This window comes from Copidosoma floridanum, unplaced genomic scaffold (genome assembly GCF_036245765.1).
Source record: "Copidosoma floridanum isolate Cflo_tuat_1 unplaced genomic scaffold, Cflo_Japanese_pri ptg000006l, whole genome shotgun sequence".
NCBI lineage: Eukaryota > Metazoa > Arthropoda > Insecta > Hymenoptera > Encyrtidae > Copidosoma > Copidosoma floridanum.
In genome coordinates this window covers 6,437,886-6,464,816 of record NW_028321883.1, presented here as the reverse complement: position 1 = coordinate 6,464,816, position 26,931 = coordinate 6,437,886, and the positions used below count along the sequence as shown (strand labels likewise).

The following is a 26,931-nucleotide window of genomic DNA, read 5'->3' as shown; positions in this document are numbered from 1 at the left end:
ATAGAGTAACTGCGGCTAACCATTGTGCGCATGAGAGAGAGAGAGCAAGAGATAGAGAGACAAATAAACATTATGCGCTGCAGTCAGCGCTGGCTGGTACGTGTAGATAATATACATAGGAGAGAGTGGAGCATGCGTTAACCGGCGGGTAAAATAACCACTAGAAAAAAAAAATTCGTCAACTTTACTAACCATATTAATAACTATTACATATTATAATAGTAGGAATTAATTATAGTTCCCAGTAAATAAAAATAGATTACGTTTTTTCTATCAAGAAAATAATTCACATGAAAATGGCAAGGTACAAAACTTCAATTTTTTTAAATTTCTTTTGCCAATTTAAGAATAATTCTATTAGACATTTCAAAGAAATTTGAAAACGAAGTTTGAATCTTTTTGTTTCATCGTCTATTTTTTTTGTAATCCTTAAATCTTCAAAAATAATTTTTTTTTAATCGAAAAATTGTTAAATTTGGGGCATGTGTAGCCACTTAGGCGAGGTATGTGTAGCCAGCTGAACGACTAGTTGTCTGCTGTAAGTGAATGTGTCAGCTGCATTTGCAATGGTACGATATTACAAAAAAAAAACTTAGAAGTCCTGTTGGACTAATGAACAATTGAAAAATGCGTTGCAGAGTGTGTCGAAGGGGAAATCTATTAATTTTTCTGCCAGAGAACATGGCATTCCAAGGTCAACGTTACGTTTTTTAGTACAAAAATCCTATTCTAACCTTGAAAATCGTGAAGCAAAAAAACAAGGTAAGTACTTACTAGATATTTACACTACTTTTTTCCTAATACAACATTCATAAATATTACTCATTATAGGTGAATTTAAGCATGCTTTTAGTGATGAGCAAGAAAAAGCTTTAAGTAGACGTATAATTGATTTGGAAACTCGTTTGATAGGTCTCACTTCCATTGATCTGCGAAGACTTGCTTTTGGTTTTGCTGAGAAACTAGGGTTGAAACATAATTTCAACATTGAAGAGAAACTTGCTGGCGAAGATTGGCTATCAGGCTTTATGCAAAGGCAAAATCTTTCGCTTAGAAAAGCTGAGCATACCTCTGCTGCAAGAGCTCACGGTTTTAATAAAAGTGGAACTCAAGATTTTTACAACCTGCTCGAAAAGGTCAATAGAGAGCATAACTTTACACAAGACAAGATTTATAACGTGATGAGACAGTTATCTCAGTTGTACTTGAGTCTGCATCAAGAATTTCAGCTAGAAAGGGGAGAAGACAGGTTGGAGGATTAGTAGCTGCCGAACGAGGAGAGACAGTAACAGCAACCATTTGCATGCCAGCTGCAGGTACATTCATGCCTCTAATGTTAATTGTTCCTCGAGTGAATGCAAAAGACGAGTACTTGGAAGGCAAAATGCCTGGATCTTGGGCTGAATTCCACAAATCCGGCTGGATGCAGACTGAAATTTTCACCAGGTGGTTTTTTGAAATTTGTTGATTTCTCAAAAGCTTCACCAACTAATGCAATTTTACTACTACTTGACGGTCACTCAACACATGTGAAAAATTTAGATGTTATAAAATTAGCCCAGAAAAATGGATTGTGGTTATAAGTTTCCCACCCCACTGCACGCACAAGATGTAACCCTTGGACGTATAACTAATGAAGCCTATTAGTAATTATTGAACAAAAGAAGTCTCACAGTATCAACAAAAAGGTGGTGTTGTGAAACTGAAAAATAGTTTTTCGCTCTTCAGTAATGCTTTTACAAAAGCAACCAAGATGGATACGGCTATCAATGCCTTTCAAAAGTGTGGCATATACCCTTATAATCTAAATGCATTTTGTGATACAGACTTTGCGGATTCTAACTGTGATAGTGTAAGTTCATCTAGTGTAAGTCAGATTTTAACTTCCTCTAGTAGCATTTATAGTGAGAATATTGAAGAGTATAGCACAGCTTTAAGAGAAGTTGTAAACTAAAAAGTTTCTTCGCACTCTTCTGTTGACGATGATTCGACTGGTAGTAAATGGAAAGAATCAAATGAAAATATAGCTATTACCATAAATATCTTAATATCCAACGTTGAAAGAGCCAAACCTTTATTCGATTTAATAGTAATTTTTAGTTTTTCATTTCAGTAATAAACAATTAATTAATACAGTGTTCTTTAATTTTTTAAAACTATTTCTGTTTCTTAGGATTCATATTTTACAAATACATCAACTGTATAAAATGTACATTTATTAGCCAGCAATGGATAACAGCCTATGAATTCTCACTACCTTTCAACGAGTTAAAATGAGATGTCTTCAGAATCGTTGACAAATGCCCACAATTTGATGTCAACAAATGTACCACCAAGTGTTCCCTCAAGAAATCGAGAGCTACAAGGAAAGCTAGTATTATCACAGATGAGGAATATTACAAAAGTCTAGTGGAACAAAAATCAAAAATTGTAAAGAAAGAGAAAGTTAATAAAGACAAAGTAGTGAAGAAAGAGAAAGTTAATAAGAACAATAATGTTCGCATATAATCAGATAAAAAATTAAAACGAAAGTTACCAGTCAAGCGACTTACTACTAAAAAGTAGAAAATTGACGATTCTGCAGTTATGGCAGCTGTTCCTGTTACAGTTGAACAAATAGTTAAATCTGGTCAATTAGTAAATATTACTCATCCTCTAGAAAATTCTGTTTTTTCTAATGATTCAGCTTGTACTGTAGCAGATGATTTAACTATACCAGATTTAACTTATGTTCCTATTGTTACGTTAGAAGATAATAGTACTTTACTAGAAATGTTAAACTTCTAAAAATATTTATTCACTAACAATTATGTTGTGATAAAAAATGCTCCAAAGATTTAACCAAATATCAGTAAATTAAAGAAAGAAAGAAATAAATTCTAATAATTTGTGATAAATGGTTTATGTAACATTTTATTATTAAAGACTGATAGTCATTAAATATTATTATTTGTTTTATGTACCTGAATATGAATTAAAAAACTAAAATTGCCGAACTTATCTTCCAAGCAGTTAGTGTATATCTATATATACTGGCTACGCGTATCCCACCTCCTGGCTACACAAACCCGCCTACGAGGCACATGTAGCCGTTGTCTATCTTTCATTCCTAACGACAATTAAAGAATTACAGTTTTAAAAATGTTTTTATTAAGGTTGGCTCCTAATTCTATGGATGATATACTATTTTTTTCTATTTTTACAAGTTTAATTTACCTTATAGGAAAAATTATACAATTTGATTTAAAAAATTTGTCACACGTGCCCCACTTTCCCCTGGATATGTACACGGCAGCATTCGCTTGCTCGTTTCACAGTTTCACTCCCTATATCAGGCGCAAAGAGGTTTAACTTTAAAAATATATTACAGTAAGTAAAAGTAATCAATTTAACATCGGTAGGGTAGAAAGCTCATATATCTGATGTAAACTAATTGGAGAAATCAACAGGAAGTTATGTTATTTTTGTAGTAACCTTTTTTTATGCAATTTATTGAAAAGAAAATAGTTGTCGCATATTCTTGAAGCTTCAAAGAACATACAGAGCTTGATTCAAGTGAGATTAATTGTGATTTAGAAATGAAAGACAAAAAATCAGATAACGTGCCCTTATTTTTACATCTGAATTTACGTCTTGGGCTTGAATTATTCTTAAAAATATCAAGAATGTGCGTCAACTCCTTATTTTCTCATGAAATAGCTAGTTATTTATTAGATAATGTAATGAGGCTGAAAAATTACATTGATCCGATCGGTAAGGTGGGAAACTTCAATTTTGTCTGGACTGCCCTCAACAAGCAGTTACTCTGTAGGAGTGTCATGACACCTTCCCCTACCCCCGCGGTCTACCGCAATTCGCTCCGAAAATATACGTGGAGGGGATAGAACGATATGCATTATCGCCCATGGTGTCAATTGAATAAAGCATGGGGGGCCACCAAGGCATCAAATGCACGTAGTTTGTAGATATCTCTAAATATCTAAAAAAAATAAGCATTTAATGGTGATACATAAAGCGTGAAACATTTAGTGACTTGAATCATTAGTAAGTGTCTTTTTACTCCATGTCAATCAGTGCTGTCATTCTGTCATTACAGCCGTTAAAAATTTTATAAACTCAAGCAAGAACTGTGCGTTGCGTCGGCTTAACCATGTATGTAGCAACTCTGGGAGCAAAATACCGAGCAGTCGCACCGTTTGGATGGACTACAGACGATTTATACATCATACTCTCGCCGGCTCTTTCTTTTTCAACAACTGTTATACGAAAACGCCTGCTTTGATTTACATGGGGTAAAAAGTTACTTACTTATAATTGAATTTCCTATAACTTTTACGCTTTGTGTCTTACCATAAATTGCTTAACTTTTAACATATTCAAAGATATCTATAAACTACGTGGATTTGATGCCACTGACATCCTCCTGTGGTACAAGCACTGGCCACGAGCTGAGGGCACCTTTTGCTATTCTCACAGCGAACATGGAGCTACCCACCCGATCAGAAACTTCAACTTGGTTTCCTAGCTACAAGGATGGGACCTAACTAGGCTGCCATCCTAGGACCAACGTATTTATGTTACGCGGCGTGAGATTGGCGCCAGTTGGTGCCTAACTAAGTATCATATACATCACTTTTCTCACATACATATTTACATATAGATGTAATCAATGTACGTGTGTATACAAACTACAAATAGTAGTTAAATTGCGGAGAAAATATTCTATCCTCTTCGTAAACTAGTGCATAAAGTTTTTTTGTAATTGCACTAAAATGAGTGAGAAAATAAGGCGATCTGCATGCAAAAGTATTGTTCTTCAGAAATTGCTAAAATTATTGAGGACAATGAAAGATATTTAAATAGTGATAGTTTTGAAAACAATAGCGGTAATGAAAAAAGTGACGTGTTCACTTTCGAATTTTTGAAATAATTTTAAAAATGATTGTGAATACAAACTACTTGACGAGAAACAACAAAAACAAAAAAACTTTAATGTTTTGTAACAGTGACGAATCCAAGACTGATTTTAATGAAGAAATGGAGATGATTAATGGTAATATTAAGGAATCTTTGAATGATGAATTGAAGAAATTGGCTTTGGAGTTAAAAATATCACACTTAGCTATTCATTGTTTACTCAAGAGATCAAAAAGGTATTATTCAGAAACTCCAACTACGGCAAAAACTTTCTGAAAACAAAATGTAAATTAAAAAATAAGTTTTAAAAATTCAACCTTAATGACGTTAATGATGATGCTAAATTTATTCATCTTGGCATTAGTGACCATGGTCTGCAGTTAAAAAAAATTATACAATCAAATTTACATGATGATAACATTGAGTTGCAATTCAATATTGATGAATTGCTTCTGTTCAACTTCAGTCAAAAGGAATTTTGGCCTATTCTTGTGAAAGTTTTTGTTGAAGGCAATAGTACATAAAAACCCTTTATAATATCTGTCTACTTTAGAAGTGGGAAGCCTAAATGTAAAAATGAATTTATCCAAGATTTCTACGACGAACTAAGTGGTTTATAAAAGTGTGGCCTGATTATTAATAATAGGTGTTTTCAAGTTAAAATTAAATGTTTTGTGTGAAATTCCTGCAAGATAATTGATAAAATGTATTAAAGGGCACACAGGGTGTTTATCTTAAAAAAGTTGTACGATAAGAGGTCAGTATTATATGAAATGGGTAATATTTACTAATGAAGATTATGAAAGAAGAACCAATACCTCGTTTCGAGAAAAGCAAGATACATATCATCATCTGACCAATCAAAACTCTCCTCTTCTTAAAATTCCACAAACTGATATGATTCAACGTTTTGTTCTTGATAGTATGCACCTTGATTGCTTAGGAATTAAAAAAAAATATTAGAAGTGTTCAAAAGAAGTTTTGTTAATAATATCCCAACGTTTGATAAATATTTCGGAACTAGCAGCCCCCCGTCTCGGCTTCGCCCAAGACTTACTAAATAAAACACCGTAGTGTGTTGACACGTAATGTGAAACTTTTAAGTTAGAAAATTTTACACATATTTCCGATACATCTCAGAACAAGAATCTTCTTATTAAAAACATATTTTTTCGGAATCCATATAGTTTATTTGGTCAAATAATAAGGTGTACAAATTCAAAAAAATAATTATGCTGAAAAGTACTGTGCGTTCTTTATGCCATAAAATAATCGATGGCTATAAGAAGTTGTTGATTTGGTTTCTTCTGTGTAATTCACGAAAAGGGCTATTTTTTAAAGCTGTAAAGATTTAAAACCCCCAAAAAATTTATATTAAAAAAAAATTGTTTTTTCTCATATCTCACAATTTTATTACCAGAGCAACAAAGTCCTGGACCTTAAACCCAACATTTTTATTACCACAAAAACACAAATACATTTTCTACTCATTGAAAAATCTGAAGTAGGATCTTTAAAGATTCCAGAGATTGCTGTGAGGGTACAATGAAAAGCTGATCTCTCACGTTGTGGACTCTTAAGTTGACGATTTTGACGCTGCTGTTTCAATCTCGATAAATTTTCTGCGTCAGTTTCTTGACGCCTCAAATTGTATTCATTAGATACATTTGAGGTTTTCTTTCCAATATACCCTTTTGCGACTATTAATATGCTTACGACTTTTATGACCCCTAAAGGCTATTTTCAGTCAACTTTGTTAATTTCAATACATTTGTTGGCAAGGTAGTTCGAAGTCCGATGGCCCTAAAAAAGACCGGTGAGCTTCTCAAGTTAACTCTTTTTTGACTGCAGTTAACAGCAATTGTGACTGCCTGGATACCTCAGGGTGATCTTCTCTGGCTTACTGTTGAAGACCCAGACTGATTGGGAGAAAAATTACAAAGTCCGAAGCTTTGGGGCTAGTTGTAGTGCTCTTTCCCAACGTCTCCCGGTATAACGTCAAAGACGTTGATGTCTAAAGCACGTTTTTTTTTTTTGCAGATTTAGTTGTTTTGGTGATCTTAGATGGGGAGATTGGTTAGTGATACTTGTCCAGTGGAGGCTGTCCCGTTGGCTCAAGTTTTTTTTTCCTTTATAGCTGTTATAGGTTTGCCCAGCGCAGACCTTGGAGAGGATCAGTGATTCCTGGTTGAATGCTTAGAGTCGAGAGGGTAATATAGAGTCGTCGGTCACCGGGTTTCCCAGCCCTGCGAAGAACAACTCCGCAGGTGACGTCTGCCAGTGAATAGCTGACTTGGTTTAATAGTGCCCGTCTTTAGTTAATATAGTCTTTTAGTTGACGAATCGCTTCCGGAAATGGTAATAAAAATGTGTTTGTTGGCAAGGTAGTTTACACTAAGGTGGCCCCTAAAAAGAACCGATGAAATTGATGGTTAAGTAGGGAACGTAAATACTTATAATGGCCCTAAAAAGCGCCAGTGGTAAAACTTCCAGGCTATTCTTTATTATTATTCCTGATGATGAAGAGCTGGCTACGGGTTGCTTGATTCTTACTCTGGGAGTCTCGATGTACGGAGACTGTGATGGAGGGAGGTACGCCGCTGACCAAAGAATATCTCGTCTCTGGTCGTTCCCCGGATAACCAACTGCTCAATTGCTCATCTTCAGACGGGAACATGTGGGTAAGTGCGTTGGGGACGTGACTACCAAGAAGGTAGCCGTTGTGGCTTCCCGTGCCCATCAGAGCTGTTTTTCCTTGCTTACATTTGTAGCCACAAATTCTCTAACTACACCAGGTGGGATGGTGGGACTGCCACACAACTCTGAAGAGTTGGTGCAGATTGTGCTCTGGCTAGATATGTCTCCTGGTATTCTGGCAGAGACGGCATCGGTTGGAATTAATTTATTTTTCTTTGATCGCACTCGTCGAGATTCAGGGTGAAGGGACACTTGGGTTCCTTCTCCCTTAGAGAAGAGTGTCGTCCGTAACCGGGATACCCAGCTGCAGGACTATCACCAGCATCCTCTGAACAGCTTGATGAGCTGCCGAAGCTCGACTATACAGCTAACGATACGCTCCGGCCTATTATAACCACACTTATTTAATTATGTTGCAGGTAGCTTCGATTTTATGTCGACGCCACCTAGCGGATTTTACTGAACTAAAGTAAAAAGCTGGCGTATTTTTGCAAAACTTTGAGCTCATTTATTGCTATTGTTATTAAATTTTTTAAGATAAAAACTATACTAAAACCATCTAGGAAGTATCATGAATCAGTGTGCAAAATTTCAGCAAAATCGGTTCTGTAGTTTTCGCGGTTAGCGATTACAACGGTTTTAGCGACTTTGCTTTATATATTAGTAAGATCAGTGACCAGTAAACTCCAGAGAACAACCAGATCTTTAGGTAATGTCATGAAATGGAAAGCCACTGAGTTTAGATTTTCTTACTCTACTGTGGTCCATTTGTTTTAAAAGACATTGTTGCCACCTTCTAAAATTTATGATCATTTTTTACTCTTGCATGTGTCATTGATAATTCTGTCTAGCTCTACTTTATACAAAAAATATTTGCCAAATACAAAGCTTTACCTTAAGAGATTTGTTAAGCTTTTTGGTGAAATTCATAGAATACAAAATTTGATTGGAAATGTCCATGCGCTTATCCACTTGGCCGATGACATTGAAAATATGGATTGCTCACTAAGTCAAATTACTGCTTTTGATTTTGAAAATACTTTGGACACGACAAAAGATTAAACATCCAGTTAATACAAGCCCCTTGTTCAATTATGCAACAGAATTGAAGAACAGAAATTAATTAATACTTGTTCAAAAGATGCCAAACCATCTTTTACAGTTTTAAATTTAAAAAAACATACAGATGTCATTTTAAAAAAAATAAATAAATTATATGAGTTATGAAATACGTATTAAAGAGCCAAATAACATTGTCCTTACAAAAAACATTTTTAAGTTATCCGAGGACGGAACGAGGTTGTATGCCATTTCGTTATTGCACTAAAATGGTTATTTTCTAATAACAATTTATGTAAATTATACATATAGTCAAATTTAAAAACAGTTGTAAATACTTTGTAGAAATTAATTTTTTAAAGTTATCTGTATAAGTTTCGTAATTCTATCATCTGCTGTGTTCTAGTCTGTGTTGATGAAGAAGATCCATCAACAGTTCAGTTGTAAATAGTGGTGCAAGTCAATAAAAAAACTGATAGAGGTTAGATAGCATGGGCAAACAATGGGTTGAAATTTGTTGTTTTTTGTCACGAAGAAAGGTAGACAAATTCTTTTTTGTTATTGTTAATTTAAGTACCGTTCTGCCACAATCACCTGAATTTTAGATGAGTAAGTTGTTTTTTATTGTGCAAGTTCATCACCCTGCAAAAGAGTTTTTCAAGCCTGTAATTGTGCCATACACCTTTTCAACAAACAATACCGTTACAAGACAAATGTTTACGAGTAACATGCACTTGACCTCCTCTTCTAAATGATAATATTGAGAGAATGCGTAACTTCGTACGTAGCAGTGCTGGGGTCTGATCGGGGCATTCGATATCTCGCTTAAGTAAGCAGTTTTTTCGATAATCCTTATAAAACAACCAAAAATAACGTTAATGCGCATGCATAGTTTAGGGATTATCGAAAAAAATGCTTACTTAAGCGAGATATCGAATTCCCCGATCAGATCCCTGTACCAGCATCCTACCATCCTCCTGACAGTTGTTCGAGTACCAAATTTTGTCTCCAACGGGTGAGACATTTTTTACTGTACTTTGATGTAGAACTATTTTTGATGTGAAAACATTTTATACGAGGTTTGGACTCTCCGCTTGGGCAGTGAAAATTTTCAAAGCGTAACACTTTTTCTGTCACGCCTATACAGATATACTAATACCGTTCTCTCTCTCTCTCTCTCTCTCTACTGAGGAGCGCTGAGTTTACACTGCTGTCAGCCAAAATATATAGATATACTATATCGTTCATCTACAAGCAGCTAAATATACATGCGCATGCACAGACACACACACACATGCTGTACACAACGCCTGCTAGCCAAGTGGAAACTATGGAGAGTGGAGAGCACGGCCTATATATGTATATTAGCGTAGAGAAGAAGCAGCTGACTGCACGATAATTGATAGAGAGAGAGCAAAAGTGTGTGTATGTGTGTGTATTGGGATGTAGTATGGGCCACTGGAGGGGGTAATAAATTCAACATGGCGCGGAAGAGTCAACGCATATACACGCGCAGCATAGGACTCAGAGGCTATTTTTCCTCCGAGTTTAAATGTTTGATAACAATGAGGCCCGTGCGTTTTTCTGAACCATATTTACATCAGGGATCAGCTTCCAGTGCACATTCTTTACACTCTAGAACTGTGTAACTCACAAAAATCCGAAATAAAATACGCAGCTGCTGATAGTGCTGTACCTATATGTATAGGAGCACTGCTGTAGATATATGTATACGCAGAAAAGCGATCAGCAGCTGCGTATTTTATTTCAGTTTTTCTTGAGTTACATAGCTCTATAGTATAAAAAAGTGCACCGGGAGCTGCTCCCTGATATAAATGTGGTTAAGAAAAACGTACGGACCTCAGTGTCATCAAAAATTTGAACACGGAGGAAAAATAGCCTCTGAGTTCTATGCTGCGCGTGTATATGCGTTGACTCTTCCACACCATGTTGAATTTATTACCCCCTTCAGTGGCCCATATTATATCCGAATACGTGCACGCGATTAGTGCAGTGCAGCAATCGACACTCGACGTATAGGTTCGGGTATAACTTTACATAGTGCTTCACGATCACCTCGGTAGCATCAGCGCTAGCGCCACCATCAGCTGGAATGGTAAACATAGGTGCCAACATAAAGCGTAAACAAGTATGAGGTAGATATAGTAAAATAATATTCTTTTATTGAATTTAATAATGTAATAGAATTAATCGGAACAAACATCCGACCGTATGAAGAAGGCCAGTGTGTGTACAAAGTAAAGCACATACTTACGTGTGATATCGTGAAGCAGAGTTTAAATACAACAGAATTCTTTGCTCTGTACTTGCAGTCCTCAGCCTTAACCATAGTATGCCTCACAAAGTGAGAGCAGTGATTGTAAGGAATAAAAAGTCGTGTGATATAAAGTGTCACTGCTCTTGCGTTGCAGGTACTTTTGGATTAAATTTTATTAAATGTAATAAAAGAACATTATTTTACTATTTCTACCTAATACTTGTAGACGTTTTATACTAGCACCTGTATTTACCCTTCTGGCTGATGGTAGCGCTAGCGCGGATGCTACCAAGGCAATTAGGTACAACCTTTAAATTTGTGCACTTGCTTGTTACATTCGCTACATAATTAATATTGTGTTGAGCATAGATGACAACATCGGTGATAATTCATCGAGTGAAATAACAGCTACAGCAGCTTACAAATATATCGCAATATAACAATGAAAGATTATTGTGTCCTAAACATCCAATTATAATTGGTACAATTATTAACGATTTATAAAATATCTGTCGTGCTTCAAATATGTTTTGACATCTTCATATCTTCCGAGAGTCACCCGCAACACTCCCGACTGGTTGTGAAAATGTGTATGTTTCAGATACCTACGAAGAAGCTTTGAAATATTAGTGGGATCGAATCAGCTGAAATATTGGTAATTTTTCATGAAACTCAGACTAGCGCAAAACAAACATGTTGTAGAGAATAAAATAATGCCAATTGATTGTAATAAATTCGAACAAAAAACATTTTCCGCTCAGGCTTAAAAAAAATGGCGAAAAGGTAAAACACGGTTTTTATCGTCGGAAATTAACAATAAGCTTTAAAATTTAAAAATATATATATGTATATGGATGTATATAGAAGTATGTGTGGCAATAAGATAAACAAAATAAGCTTCGGTCAATCCCAATTGGTCCAGTGGTTTCCTCGAAAAGTACAAAAAACCTCGTTTTTTGAGCCAATATCAAAAAATTAATAACTCTGTTTCGCATAAACATTAATAGCTGAAATTTTGGCAGAGTTGTAGCTTCAGTAGTCTTTAATAACTACACCAAATTTCTACACTACACCTTTGGTAAAAGGGCCTACAAAAAGTTGTTTATAACGATAGATGCAATTTTTTTGCGAGATCATATTATTTAATATTATCATATCATATTATTTTATTTCAATCGATTGGCATTATTTCATTTTCAACAACAAATTTTTTTCGCGCTAGTCTGAATTTCCATTGCCGAAAAATTAATTCGATCTCGCTATATGTGCAAAAGACAAATCCAGAAAGTGATCCTCAGTATTTTCTACCCAAGCCTCTGTAAAATGATCAAGTATCTGGGATGCGTAAGAACTCACATAAATCATCGAGTAAATCAACACCTAAACTGTTAGATGCAGGTCTATAGTAAAAACAGGATGAGTATAAGCTTTTTCAAGTTCCTGACTTTTCGCAGGAAGTAAATACTTGTCAGTTTTATCATGTTATTCAAGTTTTATCTTAACAGTGACATTCATCACAAAAAATTTTATACTTTTTAAAAACAAATGTGTTTTTTTAGGTGTACAGAGTACTGCTACTGATAAAGAAAATACCATAATGAAATCTGTTGCCACTCAGACAGATGACTTTGACCAGTCAATGGCATCGATGCAGTCGAGTATAGGTATTATTTATTTTAAAACCTTTCAGATTACAAGTACTTTGATTTTGCAGATGCTATTTCAAAAAGGATAGACAAATTGAAGGGCCGGATCGAAGAATGGGATGTGCGCGTGAACTCTCGTGTACTAGCCCCTAAAGTATGCAACCAGATACACTTCCTCACTGATGCCGATTTTTCAACTTTGCATTAAAAAAAAATACATAAAACGCCAAATCTCAGAATACTTTCAGCGAGAAAGTTTCTTCTATGTAAAAAACGAATACATTCCCGCAAGCAGATTATTGTTTTTTTTTTTCAATCAAAAGTTATGGCGAGTTGAAAGAAGCTCGATAGAGTTTACACTATACGCTGCACTACTAGCTATATATAGATGCAGAGCAGACGCCGCGCAGTGTTGTACGTCTAATTCTGTCGGTACGTAGTTATTCCATCTGGCTGTATAATAATAATAGAAATTACATTAGTGGCAATAATAATGAAATTGATAAATATAACAAAAATTATTATTATAATGTATTGGGTAGCGACAACTTCTTTTGTTAATGTGAATAAGTATTATGTTATATTATAAATTAATAAGACAAGTATAACGTTATTATTAATTACCATAATTTAATAAGATACCAAACGCACTATACATTCATTGATACTAAATGTAATCAATATATTTATAAATTTCTGTTGTTTAGTATGCTTGAAAGATGTATTTGGTAATAGTGAACTTATAAGTAAATAAGAATTTACAAAAAAGTAACAAAGATAATTGAAACAGAATAGAAATAAGTTTTATTCAACATTTACACGACGAGAAGAAATATTGAATGCATTATTATAATATTTACGAAACCATATTATTCACTGTTACGTTTTTATTTTATTTGTTTTTTTTACTATCTTTTTAGGAGCTTGTCTTGTCGTTTTGAGATGATGATGTGTACGCTTTGCCCTATTTCATCATATAATGTTATTAAAATTTTTTTAAACTATTTATTCAAAGAAATGCTAATAAACATTAACAGAGATGGAAAAGTATGTATGTATCACGAAGTAACTAAATGAATAACATCACGAAAAAAACAGAAGCAGAGATTTTCTGAATCATACTAAAATTCGTTAGTTACGTGAAAATATTGTTTACACTGATACGAGCAGCCTTTGCAACATTTGATTGCCAACGGTGTTCATTTCTTAACCGCTTCCGTCCTTTTTTTGATTCAAGTCCAGCCATACCTATCGTACACTTAGGTTAGAATATTGATATTTTTTAATACATACGAAGTAAGTACATATAGATTAATACCTACAAAAGCTGTTTACGATGTACTGAACAATGTAAATTTTTTCACACTATCGAATACTTTCTGCTACTGTATTATACGTTTACGATAATTTATTATACGTTAAATCGTAACAATGATTAGCAAGAAAAAGACGTTACTGCAGAATATAAACACACTCTAAAAAGGATATTATCTATATACCATGGCGCGGCGTCTGCTCTGCATCTATATAAAGCTAGTAGTGCAGCGTATAGTGTAAACTCTATCGAGCTTCTTTCAACTCGCCATAACTTTTGATTGAAAAAAAAAAACAATAATCTGCTTGCGGGAATGTATTCGTTTTTTACATAGAAGAAACTTTCTCGCTGAAAGTATTCTGAGATTTGGCGTTTTATGTATTTTTTTTTAATGCAAAGTTGAAAAATCGGCATCAGTGAGGAAGTGTATCTGGTTGCATACTTTAGGGGCTAGTACACGAGAGTTCACGCGCACATCCCATTCTTCGATCCGGCCCTTCAATTATTTATTGATTTTAAAAACTATAAGGACAAAAAATATAAGAGTATGGACGCTCAGATAGATGAGTTGAAAGGCTTGTGTATTATCAAAAAACCTATTAATTATATACTAGATGTATTAACTATTAAAGATTTTGAAAATAGACACCAGGAATACTCATTTCCGATAAAAACGATGGATGAATTTCAATTGTTTTAAAAAGATTTAAAATATGATGCTAGTGTAACAAAAAAAGATCTTGTAGGTAGCAGTGATGACTTCATCAAATATTCTATATCTGAACAATTTTACTTATTTTTATTATCATCAAATTTTAGAAACAATATTCGATTTCAGTAATAAACTTTAATTCAGACTTATTCGACATTGTATCAACAATCATAAAGAGACTGACGTCGCCATTCAGTCGGAAGGTGATTCAGCACTTCACTGTACACTAAGGCTTGAGAACTCTGTTTAAAGATACAGAGTTGTACAACTTACTGCAAGGTAAACCCATAAGTTCAATATACTATTGCAGTCACATTTTTAATTACAATTTTGTAATAATTTTTCAGCGTCTTTACTGTCAATATACAACAGTAATCTTCCTCAAGATAAAAAATCTAGGAAAAGGACATTTTGAGTGTGCTGGGGACAATTTTTCAATATTCGAAGGATTGGACAGGAGAAAGGGCAGCAAGATTCAACAAAGACATTTTTAATAAGACAGGATAGTTATAGCTGCATCTGTTTTTTCATTCATCTATCCATTACGTTAATAAAATAAGTTATTTAATTTCACTAATCGATATTTTCTTCTTGTACCTTCTAAAAACCTTGCAAATGGTTAAAAAAAAAAAATCATTATAAATACACAACTACACTGTATATATGGGCAAATTGATGCCAAGGTAGGGCTAAGCTCTTCCTGTGGGGGACTCTGGTATCACTAGATGATACTTCGCTATCTGTCCGCTAGGCATGTCACCTCTCCCTTGTGCTTATCCGCAAGTGGCAGGATTATCCATCAGTTAGTATATAAGGTAGTTCCAGTTTAGTGTGAGCACCCCAAGTAGGTGTCTAAGGTAGGAGCTGTGGGATATGCCTTACTGACGAGTTCACCAACAGCTCTGGGACTAAACACGTTGGACCTGAGTGGTGATCCAATATTTTACCCCACAATGGTGACCCCGACGTTAACATTAACGTCTCTTCTAGATATCATCATGTGATACTACGGCCCTTTGGGATGAGTCTGGTTACTCTCTGAATTTCCCGTGCCTTGATGTAGTGCTTTGTAGCCCCATGATTATCCGCAATTCTTATTATCGGTCCTTGATATACGGTTTCCGAGTTCCTACTTTGCCATCACTCTACTTTCTATCTCATATGTGTAGTCACTTCCCGACTCTTCGTAGTCGTCGGGATTGGAGGGAAAGTATGTGGGGGACTCTGGTATCACTAGATGATACTTCGCTAACTGTTCACTAGGCGTGTCACTTCTTCCTTATGCTTATCCGCAAGTGGCAGGATTATCCATCAGTTAGTATATAAGGAAGTTTCAGTTTAGTGTGAGCACCCTAAGTAGGTGTTTAAGGCAGGAGCTGTTGGATATGCCTTACTGACAAGTCCACCAACAGCTCCGGGACGAAACACGTTGGACCTGAATGGCGGTTCAATATTTTACCCCACATTCCCGCGTTACACCACGCCATCTAACGCAATGCATTTGCCACACTAGAGCCAACGTAGGTTAGCTAGGATGCCAATTCTATAGGATAGAGCTACTGCCAAGTCTCGATTTCTGATCGAGTAAGTACTCGATGCGTGCATTTGAAATTACAGTGTACATCAACAGCTATAGTACATATCCACGGATTACAAAATTTGAAACGTGCGCCTAGAATGAGTAGCCGAATATTGCGGTGGACCGCGGGGGTGGGCTAATTACATGAATTAAATGACTCTTTCCAATAAAATTTGTAGATGAATTAGTAATTATCAGCATTAAAAATGTAAAATGCGTAATTTATTAAACTAGATTTCGTTTTTAAATCTTTTATACGTATCAATGGAATCCAAAAATTCTAAATTACAGTTATTCAATAGCTAAGTAATTCTCGTAATAAATAATTTTTTATTATGAAACTACGTACAAAACCCGTAAAAGCGATGTACAACTTAAGATACTTTAAAATTTGATTTTATTAAATGATATCTGATTTTACTACTAGTTAAAAAACTGATTATTACTGTATGATTATTAACTACCCAAATCGCTGAGTTAAATGAGGCTTAGGTTTACAGCTTGTTATTTAGGGCACCCTGGAAAATAATTAGTTTCCTGTATTTTTTATAAAATTATAATGATACTATTACAGCTATGTTACACGACTTATTGTAAGTAGCTGTTTTATTAAACAATACGTAAATCAGTAAACTTTTTGATTGCATCTTTGACTCATGGCAAAAGATTAAAAAGAAAAAAAAATAAGGTTCTGTTTTAATCGTCTGTCATTTCATTTTTCTCCTTGAGCTTTAAACTATGTCACCAAATATGGGCTTTATTAACTATGAGAAATGGTATAGTATAGTGATAGTACTTCTATTTCCAATAAAATAGTTATTCTTGTAATAAATTTGGTTAATCGACTAGATACTTAAAGGGATCTGATTATTAAGGTAAAAAAGTTTGAGTTTCTTGGGATTATCCATTATTTCTTACTAATAATTTATACTTATTATAAAAATCAAACTCTTTCTACAGTTAATGTATTTTAACCAACTACAAAGAAACGTAAGAAAAATATGAAGAATAGCTTAACACTGTAACTGAAAAATTATTAAATTTATTACTGATAATTCATTTATTTTTTACAAATTTTACTTTAGATACTGAAATTAAGGTGTTCAAGTTTAAGGCACAGGTAATTCAGGGTTAAGATAAAATAGGACATTGAAGTTCTCGACTATTATCTGAAAATCTGTATTCCACGATAAAATACTATATAAAAGACTATTCCTTAAGGCTTATTTCGCGTACGCGAATAATATGGAAGCGCAGTCATTCATGAAAATATTTTATATGCCTCGCGTACGCGAAAGCTGTTTAACACGTATGTGTCCTATAGGAGTTATACAGTGGGTCGAGGAACAGTGTGGCAGATAGGGTCACGTGTTACTGATTGGCTCTGCCATTTTCAGCACCACACACTATTTTCCAGTGTATATAAATATACAGTTCTGTGCCTAAGTCATTGCAGGGCAGCGATGGGATATAGTTCCGGCCAGATTTGGGAATTCTCTAGGACCCAACCTCTCTGACGTGGGAAATCACTATATCAAAAAAAAAAATAGTACCGAAGGTGACGCGCGAGATTCAAATAAGGTCCAATAACACGAGCATCCATCACCTGATGACCCGGGGCGCTTACTGGCAACGCTGTTAAATTAATTATTAATAAATAACACAAGCGCCTATCACCGTATTACCTGGGGCGCTAATTGCAAATCTAGTTAATAAATAATTATTCATAAATATGTCAAGCACCTTCTTCCTGATAATCCAGGACACTTATTTGCAACACTATTAAATGATAAAAAGTTGATCAATAACATATTAAACATGTCACAATTTTGATTGCCTATCTAGTACGACAATGATCTTTTTAATTGGCGCTCTTGTAATTACTTGATAATTTAGTATTCAATAGTAGCCAGTAAGTACCCCGGGTCATCAGATGATAGGCGTTTGTGTTATTTATTAATAATTATTTATTTAACAAAGTTGCCAGTAAGCGCCCTGGGTCATCAGGTGATAGGCGCTAGTGTTATTAATTCATAATTATTTATTTAAAAGAGCGGCCAGTAAGCGCCCCGGGTCATCAGGTGATATGCGCTTGTGTTATTTATTAATAATTATTTATTTAACATAGTTGCCAGTAAGCGCCCTGGGTCATCAGGTGATAGGCGCTAGTGTTATTTATTAATAATTATTTATTTAAAAGAGCGGCCAGTAAGCGCCCCGGGTCATCAGGTGATAGGCGCTTGTGTTATTTGTTAATAATTATTTATTTAAAAGAGCGGCCAGTAAGCGCCCCGGGTCATCAGGTGATAGGCGCTTGTGTTATTTGTTAATAATTATTTATTTAAAAGAGCGGCCAGTAAGCGCCTCGGGTCATCAGGTGATAGGCGCTTGTGTTATTTTAATAATTATTTATTTAAAAGAGCGGCCAGTAAGCGCCCCGGGTCATCAGGTGATAGGCGCTTGTGTTATTTTAATAATTATTTATTTAACAGAGTGGCCAGTAAGCGCCCTGGGTCATCAGGTGATAGGCGCTTGTGTTATTTATTAATAGTTATTTATTTAACAGAGTTGCTAGTAAGCGCCCTGGGTCATCAGGTGATAGGCGCTTGTGTTATTTACTAATAATTATTTATTTAAAAGAGTTGCCAGTAAGCGCCCTGGGTCATCAGGTGATAGGCGCTTGTGTTATTTACTAATAATTATTTATTTAACAGAGTGGCCAGTAAGCGCCTCGGATTATTAGGTGATAGGCGCTTGTGTTATTAATAATTATTTATTTAACAGCGTTGCCAGTAAGCGCCCCGGGTCATCAGGTGATGGATGCTTGTGTTATTGGACCTTATTTGAATCTCGCGCGTCACCTTCGGTACTATTTTTTTTTTTGATCTAGGGATTTCCCACGTCAGAGAGGTTGGATCCTAGAGAATTCCCAAATCTGGCCGGAACTATATCCCATCGCTGTTGCAGGGTCTCTTCTATAATTGCGCGCTGCCCCTATACGCACTTGCGCAATGCAGCAAAAGCGCGATTACAGTATGGCATTGTGGAGTGGTGTGATGTGAAATGTTATTTACCATTTCAAATTGACCACCACTGTCATGTACTATAAATGGCGGCTATCTTCCGTACTGTCCCTCAACCCACTGTAAGAAGTTAGCACAAGGCTTTCTCTAGGCTTTCGTCAAGATTAGAGTTTACGATTTCGTGGTCTGTTGTCCATCTATGTATTTAAATCTTAGAGGGCAGCTGGAGCCAATCTAATGGCAAAAAATACTTAGTTTAGTTTTGTGCAAGTAGTGAGCTTCGAGGGAGTGAGGAGACAATGTCCGCCATTTGAGGCTCATTGGGAAAGGCGTGAGCTTGAAAATGCAGCATTTAGGATTTATTTATGTATAAGTCACCATGTACATATACCTATGTGTACATACGAGTATGTGAAGAACTAAAGTCCCCATGAGCCTCAAATGGCGGCTGACCAATCAGCAGCGGTCCTATCGGTGTCTTCTCACTCCCTCGAAACTCACTATGTGCAAGATGTCTCTAATCCCATTTCCGAACAGAGCCAGAGAACTCCCAACGCTGCGTACTTTCTACTGTAACATTCAGAAGTACTTGTAGCCAATATCACAGTTGGCAGCTCTGCTTGATTTTAAGAACACGCCAATCCAAATTATACACAAGAAAAATTTGGCTTGCAGCTAACTTAACAATAAAATCATTTCTTGACAACTGAGCCTGAAAAAATCTTGTTTTGAGCATTTTGAGATACACATATCTAGTTTTCGTTGTTCTAACAACTTTTTGACCAATATTTTTCGCTGAAGCTGTGGAGTAGGATTAAAGAGACTGATTTAAACCATATTGTATCAAGCATACCGGCAAAAATGTTTATTTTTTGATATTTGAAAATTTGAGTATGCAAATCTGAAAAAAATAGTAGCACGGTCACAGAGGCTTTGTCTGCTATTTCAAACTTATCTTGTCGTGCTCCCACGCGACTTGATATTAAAGCTAGTGTTTCTGAAGACGCCGTTTTCGGAACTGCATGGTGGTACAAGCGGTAGAGAGGAAAACATATTCACATGCACACATGTACACATCACTATTGATAGCGTGGAAGCTTGTATTTTTGTAACAACTTAGCGACAATTTTCCCACTTTCCCCGTTAGTCCCGATAATGACGAAGCCAATCAATGACTTTAGGATACTCATCAAGCATACTCTTTAAACACTTTCAGAAGCACTATTAATCAGACAAATTATAATATTTGCGTAAACATATCTTGTTTGATAGATTTTTCAACATCTTTATCAATCAATAGATACATCTTTCAACTAGAATTTATTTTTATTTGTAATATACGGATTATTTGTCTAGTAAACATGAATTTATTATTTGATAACTCTGTAAGCTAACTTAATTATCCCATAAACTAAAACGCATTAGGATTTAATTTAATTCAACAATATTATAGCACTGAGCAATCGGAGCCTGATAGTAGATTCAACTACAAATATTAGAGAATTTTTGACAGTTGTATACTACTCAAAATTTAATTACTCACTCTTAATTTGACACCGTCTTCTGCTTGTTCATCTTCAATAATTGCTTTCATTTCAAGTCCATGTTTGAAAGCACATGTAACATGATATGCCGTTTTACACGTTTTTATACTACATTGAATGCAAGCACCAACACGTTCACGACACAAAACACAAATCAGAGCCCATCGGCTTTGCTGTAAGGAAAAATCTCTTGTAAAATGATTTAAAAAAAAAAAAATTATTAGTACATGTAAAAAATAACAATGGTAAAAGACGTATCATACAACTTATGACACAACATAACTAATTACGATAACTTGTAAATGTATTTTGTAAATGAAAGTATAAATATGACAATTACTGGAATACTCGATATCTTTGTGATGGGCTCCATTTTTTCTACACATCCTATACTAACTTCTGGAATCCAAAGTGCACAAGAAACGTGGGCCCACTTTTGGCCACTGCGCGTGGACTTCATAGCGCCCCCCGGGTTAGGACATAATACGCATCCTGGTCTCTGACCTAACGAACACGTCCTGCAGAGCCATGAGCCAGCCGGTATTGATGTTATTCCATAACAAGCTTGATGCACGCAAATATTGCAAAAATCGCAAAATACCATTTCGTTACCCTCCTCGGAGTCAGGCTACAGTAGAAAATTTAATATATTGAACACAAAGCAATTTTTTAAACTGGTTATTTTTGTTTCGTAATTTATAAGAAACTCATGATACTTACGGATCGACAAACATCACATATAACATTTTCGTCAAATTCTATTCCAAGACCCTCTTCACTTTTAAGTATGGCTTGAGTTTTTTCCCAACAACAGTGCTCTAACACTTCGATAATATGCTCCAGCTGAGTCTCAGTAACAGAAGATTGACCACACTGTAAATAGTGAAAAAATAAATGTTCATAAAATTATCAAGTAACGACACAAATTTTTTATCCCTTTAGGAATACAATTGAAAATTGATGAATGAAAAAATTTTTTTTTAATAATTACAAGGGCTCTTTCTCCATTCAAAACTTCAAGCCAAGCAAAGTCAATATCATCCAAATCATAACCACAGGCTTTTTCTGCTCGAGCAGGAGTAGTACTCAAGAAATGTTCTTCAGGATTGAAAAAGTCATCCCGGAATATCCTTAAATATTTTTTTGGTCTAAAATATAAATTTTAAGTTAATGATTGTAAACTATACAGATATTTCATAATTTAAAGTAGGAAATCGCCATTATACGTAGTATTTGCAGGGTTATTGAGTTTCAGAAAAATATTTCCAATTTAAAGGTAAAAATTTTTATGAAGACCATATAAAAATTAATAATTGTATCACTCCTTTATTGTATGTTTATTAACTATTTTGTATTATTTGATAACTTATAGATTTTTTTTTTTTTTTAAATTCATTAGCTGCGTTTCTTAAAATTTTTCCAAACATTTTAAAAGGCTTAGACATTTAATTTTGAACGATGTGCGTGGGTTTAACAAGTTTAAATGAACACTACATTTGAGTTATAAGGTAGTTATTGTCACTGCAACTTTTAAATAAAGTACATTAATGCTGGTATCCAAAGAATTAGGTCTACTTACAACTTGAATTCTCCATACAGTTTGCACATAGGTGGTGTCTGAATAACAGTGACAATTGGTTCTGGAAGTGAGTCAGGATTAACGGGTACTTGAACCCCTTTTTCCCATTCTTGTTTCCACTGATCGGATATTATCCAATATTCACTAGGACTAAGGGGTTCACTGTCTGGTAATTTCATTGCACTGATCAAGTCTTTGCGATACAACTCAGCAGGTGGTTCTGCAGCTGACCGATTGTAGATACTTGATATTTTAATATCACTAAGAGGTCTAGGAGTCCAAGAAGATCCGCCTTGACTGGATGATGCCATAGTTTCTTCTTCTTCTGACGGACCCAAAGTTCCCACAGATCCTGGTGTGTCAGTAGCACTTTGCCCGGCTCTACATTTGCGCCTTTTAGACGTGCTTGAACAAGAAGCTGAGTCATTATCAGCTTTATTGATTCTCTTGCCTCGTTGGGCCATTCTGCTAGTCCAAAAAGCCTAATTGTCTATGATCCATATAGGAAAATTGCATACATTTTGCAAATTTGATATTTTAGTTGCATATGGTACTTTCTTACAACCTGTAAAGATTACGTTGATATTCTATGAATACAATAAAGTGGTAACAATGAAAAAACAAAAAGCAGTACCAATGAATAATAAAGCAGAGTTTATTTTTTCAAATTAATTGTTCAATCATAGTAATTAATTATTATACGTTTAGTAAAATGCTTTTATCATTTAGCTTACTCGTGTGAATTTATAATTTTTACTGAAATATGTCAATGAAAGTTATTGGTACCTTGTGAAAATAAGTTTTTCCATTATTTTTAGTACTCTTTTGGAAAAAACAAATTCAATCATCTCAACTTAATATGCAAATATCATTTAGGAAGATAGTTGTGAATTATATCTATGCATCTACAGCAGCAGGTACGGCAGTAACATAATAATAAACTACATCAAGAAAAACAGTTATCACTACATTGCTACTCAAAAAATTAATTGAACCTTGATATCGAGCGCCTACAAAACCTAAAATGTTAATAGTAATCAGTAATAGTATAGATTTAATGATTCATATTACGTTAACATAAATATATAAAGCCAAGGTGAAATTTTTGTTGCAAATGATTATCAACATGCCAGTACTACGATTTTTATATCCAAGTTATCCAAAGTCAGCACTGAGCCAGACTTCGTAAGCCGTAGCAAAAGTTAAAAGACAACACACACAACCCTTATTGTCATCAATAGGTTGAATCAGCTGCTTGACCACCAATTTGCTCAAAAATCTTTGATCATAACGCACTCAGGCATAAGGCAAGAAGTAGCAACCGCGGTTAGCGGCTGTCAGCAGTGCTCAACTGCTCAGCTGCTACCATCAGTACGAGTTTTCTAACTATGCAACCACAACACGGCACCAAAACAACGCGCACTGACGAGTTATAAACTACAAAATACTCAGCCGTGGGTTCGGCTCAAAGCATCCTCAAACACCTCCCCTCGATTCTCCGATGGGATGTAATATAAGCATGTACGTACACAGGCACGGTATTTGTGAAGTGGGCTATGCTATCAACTTCGGCGCGCACACATCCATCAGCAGGTATCGACTTAGGAACTCTCAAAAGTCTCAATACAAGTCTGCTTCTTGGCCAATATAGCTGTGAGGTCTTGTCACTGAAGATGGTCTAGGAGCTACATAGACATTTTTTGCTTATTTCATTGTGAACATTCATACTGAAAAGGGGGTTCCACAGTTCCGCTAAACTCAAAGTGAGTGAACAGACTGAACAGACATACCAATACCTCTCTTTCCATCAGGCAACAAAGCTGGCCTATGGCCCATTGTCGCGACAATGTTGACTGACAGGGGCCGTACCGTATAACTTTTTTTTGCTTCACGGGCCTATGTTATAACATAGGCCAGTATATAGAAAAATAGTTACATGGTACGGACCCAGAGAACACAGTATATAGGTCTGTTCAGTCTGTTCACTCAATTTAAGTTTAGCAGAACAGTGGAACCCCCTTTTCAACATGAACACACCCCATAGCTCATTACGTCCGCCAATGTGGCGTTGGTCGCCATATTCTCTAGAGCGCCACCCGCCGAAATTTGAATGAAATAATGTCTGGGATCGTGTTAATGAGTTTCAATTTATAAATGTAGAAAAATATTTATTGATTGCATTTTAATATACGCGTGTATATATTTTATAATAATTTCATCGATCATGAAAAAATGAGGATTATTTTAAAATGTGTAAGAATCATGTATAAATTTTATAAGAATATTATAAAAATAGTACTTACGTAGATAGTAAATAGCCTACGTGCTTAAAAAATAACTTTAAAATAACTTTATAAAAATCAAATAATCATATAAAAATATTTCTAAAAAAAGTAAAATGTAAAAAAATAATTAAGTGAATGATCGATACTCGATAAAAAAGATTCTTGTAAAAATTAGCAAAGTGCATATAATATAAAAAATATCATTCCATTAGGTTTTGTTCCTGTATTCAAGTCCAATAGTTTGATAAGAAAAAGCTGCTTCTGGTGCTTTTCAAAAAGTATCTGTCAAATATATTCAAAAGATCAAACGTAAACTAATATATCAGACCACTGTTTGTGTGTTAGAGAGGCGGCCGCCATGTTCTGTAGAGCGCCGAGCGATTGGAAATTCCGGACGCTCTTTTTCTATGGAGTGTCGCAACTGTATAAACTGTGACCACACTTAAGGAGGCTTGGGCGATTTTGAATTAAATGCTGGCTAGGTCTGAAATTCAGAGATTATATAGATAAAGTTTGCTAGATTTTTTTAGGAAAACAAAATAGGTAGGTCAACACATTTATTTTCGAGAAAATCGCTTGTGAAAATTCGTCATTTCAACACGCAACCTAACGGAACCCGAAATTCAATAGACTACCTTACCGCAATAAAAAGCTGTGGGCCCACACATTAAATTGGTACATGTACTTGAAAGTATAAAGAATCTATTATTTAAAAAAAAGAATAGGATCAACACGTTAAATTTTGAGAAAATAGCGAGGAAAACATCGAACATGAGAATTGTTTTGTTCAGGTACTTAAAGTACGCATGCGCTGTACATTCATAAACATACAAGCATGAAAATTTGAGTCTAACACAAGTATAGGTATATAATAGCAGATGAGAGCAAGAGAGTACAGTGCAGCCAGCTTTGTCGTGGCAGGGCCGTCATCTTTACACAAGGTACCTCGGGAAAACTAATAAATTTTTTAATATCGATTTTCCCAATGACTTTTCCGCGTATTATTGCTATTTTGTTAACACATGTGTATAATCAAAATGATTATAAAAAAAATATTACAAAGGATCATTTGTATGACAAATACCCCACAGGGGCCCCTCAATAGATACGACACCAAACGCCCAAGCCCCCTTAAAGCAAATGGGCACGTTCGATTTTCATCGTTCGTTCGTTCGGTCGGTTCGTTCGTTTCGCTCGTACAGTTTGTGCTGTTCAGTCGTTTATTATACTCGTTAGACGTGGTATCTATTTTAAAATAAGCTTACATATAAATATAAAAGACAATAATTTCGAACCTTTGCAAATGTTGGTGTATATTGTTATTTCTAAAAGTGGATGACCCAAGCCAATGAATACAAAAAGTCTGAACTCTTAGTGGATGTAAGCGAACTGTACGAGCGAAACGGACGAAACGAACGAATGAACGATGAAAATCGAACGTGACCTATCCTACTAATGTGAGCATGCAGGTGATGCAGGCGGCTGAGAGCGTGATAGGATAACCGAGTACAGGACTTGCTGCACGAAGCATAGAGATATAAGGATAGAGTTCGCTAAAGGCTGAATACAGCGATACGGTAAAAGAAAGAGATGGTTGCCGAGTGTCCTCTCTGTCTCTTTCTACCCGAGCGCTATGATTAGCTGATGCTCAAGAGGGAATAACCCATAACGTAAGAAAATAAGGTCATAAGGTGTGGCGTTGCGCATCCATTTTGATTGACCAATCAGGAACACTTCCATCGCGCTGCCATGTCTGTCTGCGAATTTCAAAAGCTTTTAAAATGTAAAGCAAATTAACATCAAGAAACTCGTGAAACAATATATATTTTTTATTTCAATATTTTCGTTCGAGTTATTTCAGTGACCAAACGTACAACTCGTGAATATTCACACAGAAAAACTAACTAAATAGGTAATCATTCATCAATAGACGTATATGTATATTCATACGTGAGTGAGACATATATGTCTATATCTATATATATGTCTCACTTCGAGGTGGATGCGGGGGATGGATTTTAGTTTTAACTTTGGCCACTTCGTTTTATTGTACAGGCTCTTCGGTGCTGTAGTAGTCACATCTCCCTCAAATATGGCGTCGTGATGGAAGGCGCATAACGGCACGAAAATGAGATCTCGGAACGCCACACCTTATATATTCTGACATCATGCAATAACCCATGTCAGTAACTGCCACAGACGGCCAGAATAACCCCTTGAGCAGCAGCCAATCACAGCGCTCAGCTAGAAAGAGATGGAGAGGACACTCGGCGACCATCTCTTTCTTTTACCGTATC

The 26,931-nt window shown here is 35.3% G+C and overlaps 1 protein-coding gene across 6 annotated transcripts in view; it reads right to left on the bottom strand.

Annotated features, from left to right (window-relative positions):
* rno (PHD finger protein rhinoceros) overlaps positions 1-24,990 on the bottom strand; it is a 266,357-nt gene extending 241,367 nt beyond the window's left edge. For 2 of the 6 annotated variants that reach the window (XM_089598646.1, XM_089598651.1), the window contains exons 1-7: positions 23,480-24,150; positions 23,136-23,368; positions 22,350-22,914; positions 21,762-21,918; positions 21,491-21,643; positions 21,111-21,398; positions 20,770-20,943 (exon numbers count right to left, since the gene is read on the bottom strand). In XM_089598646.1, coding sequence (XP_089454772.1) covers positions 20,770-20,943; positions 21,111-21,398; positions 21,491-21,643; positions 21,762-21,918; positions 22,350-22,813 — 1,236 coding nt within the window. In that variant the 5' untranslated portion in view covers positions 22,814-22,914; positions 23,136-23,368; positions 23,480-24,150. Of the gene's footprint in view, positions 1-20,769; positions 20,944-21,110; positions 21,399-21,490; positions 21,644-21,761; positions 21,919-22,349; positions 22,915-23,135; positions 23,369-23,479; positions 24,151-24,962 lie in introns of those variants that run through there. The other 4 variants (XM_089598647.1, XM_089598648.1, XM_089598649.1 and 1 more) reach the window with 4 other exon arrangements.
* Between the last annotated feature and the right edge of the window lie 1,941 nt (positions 24,991-26,931).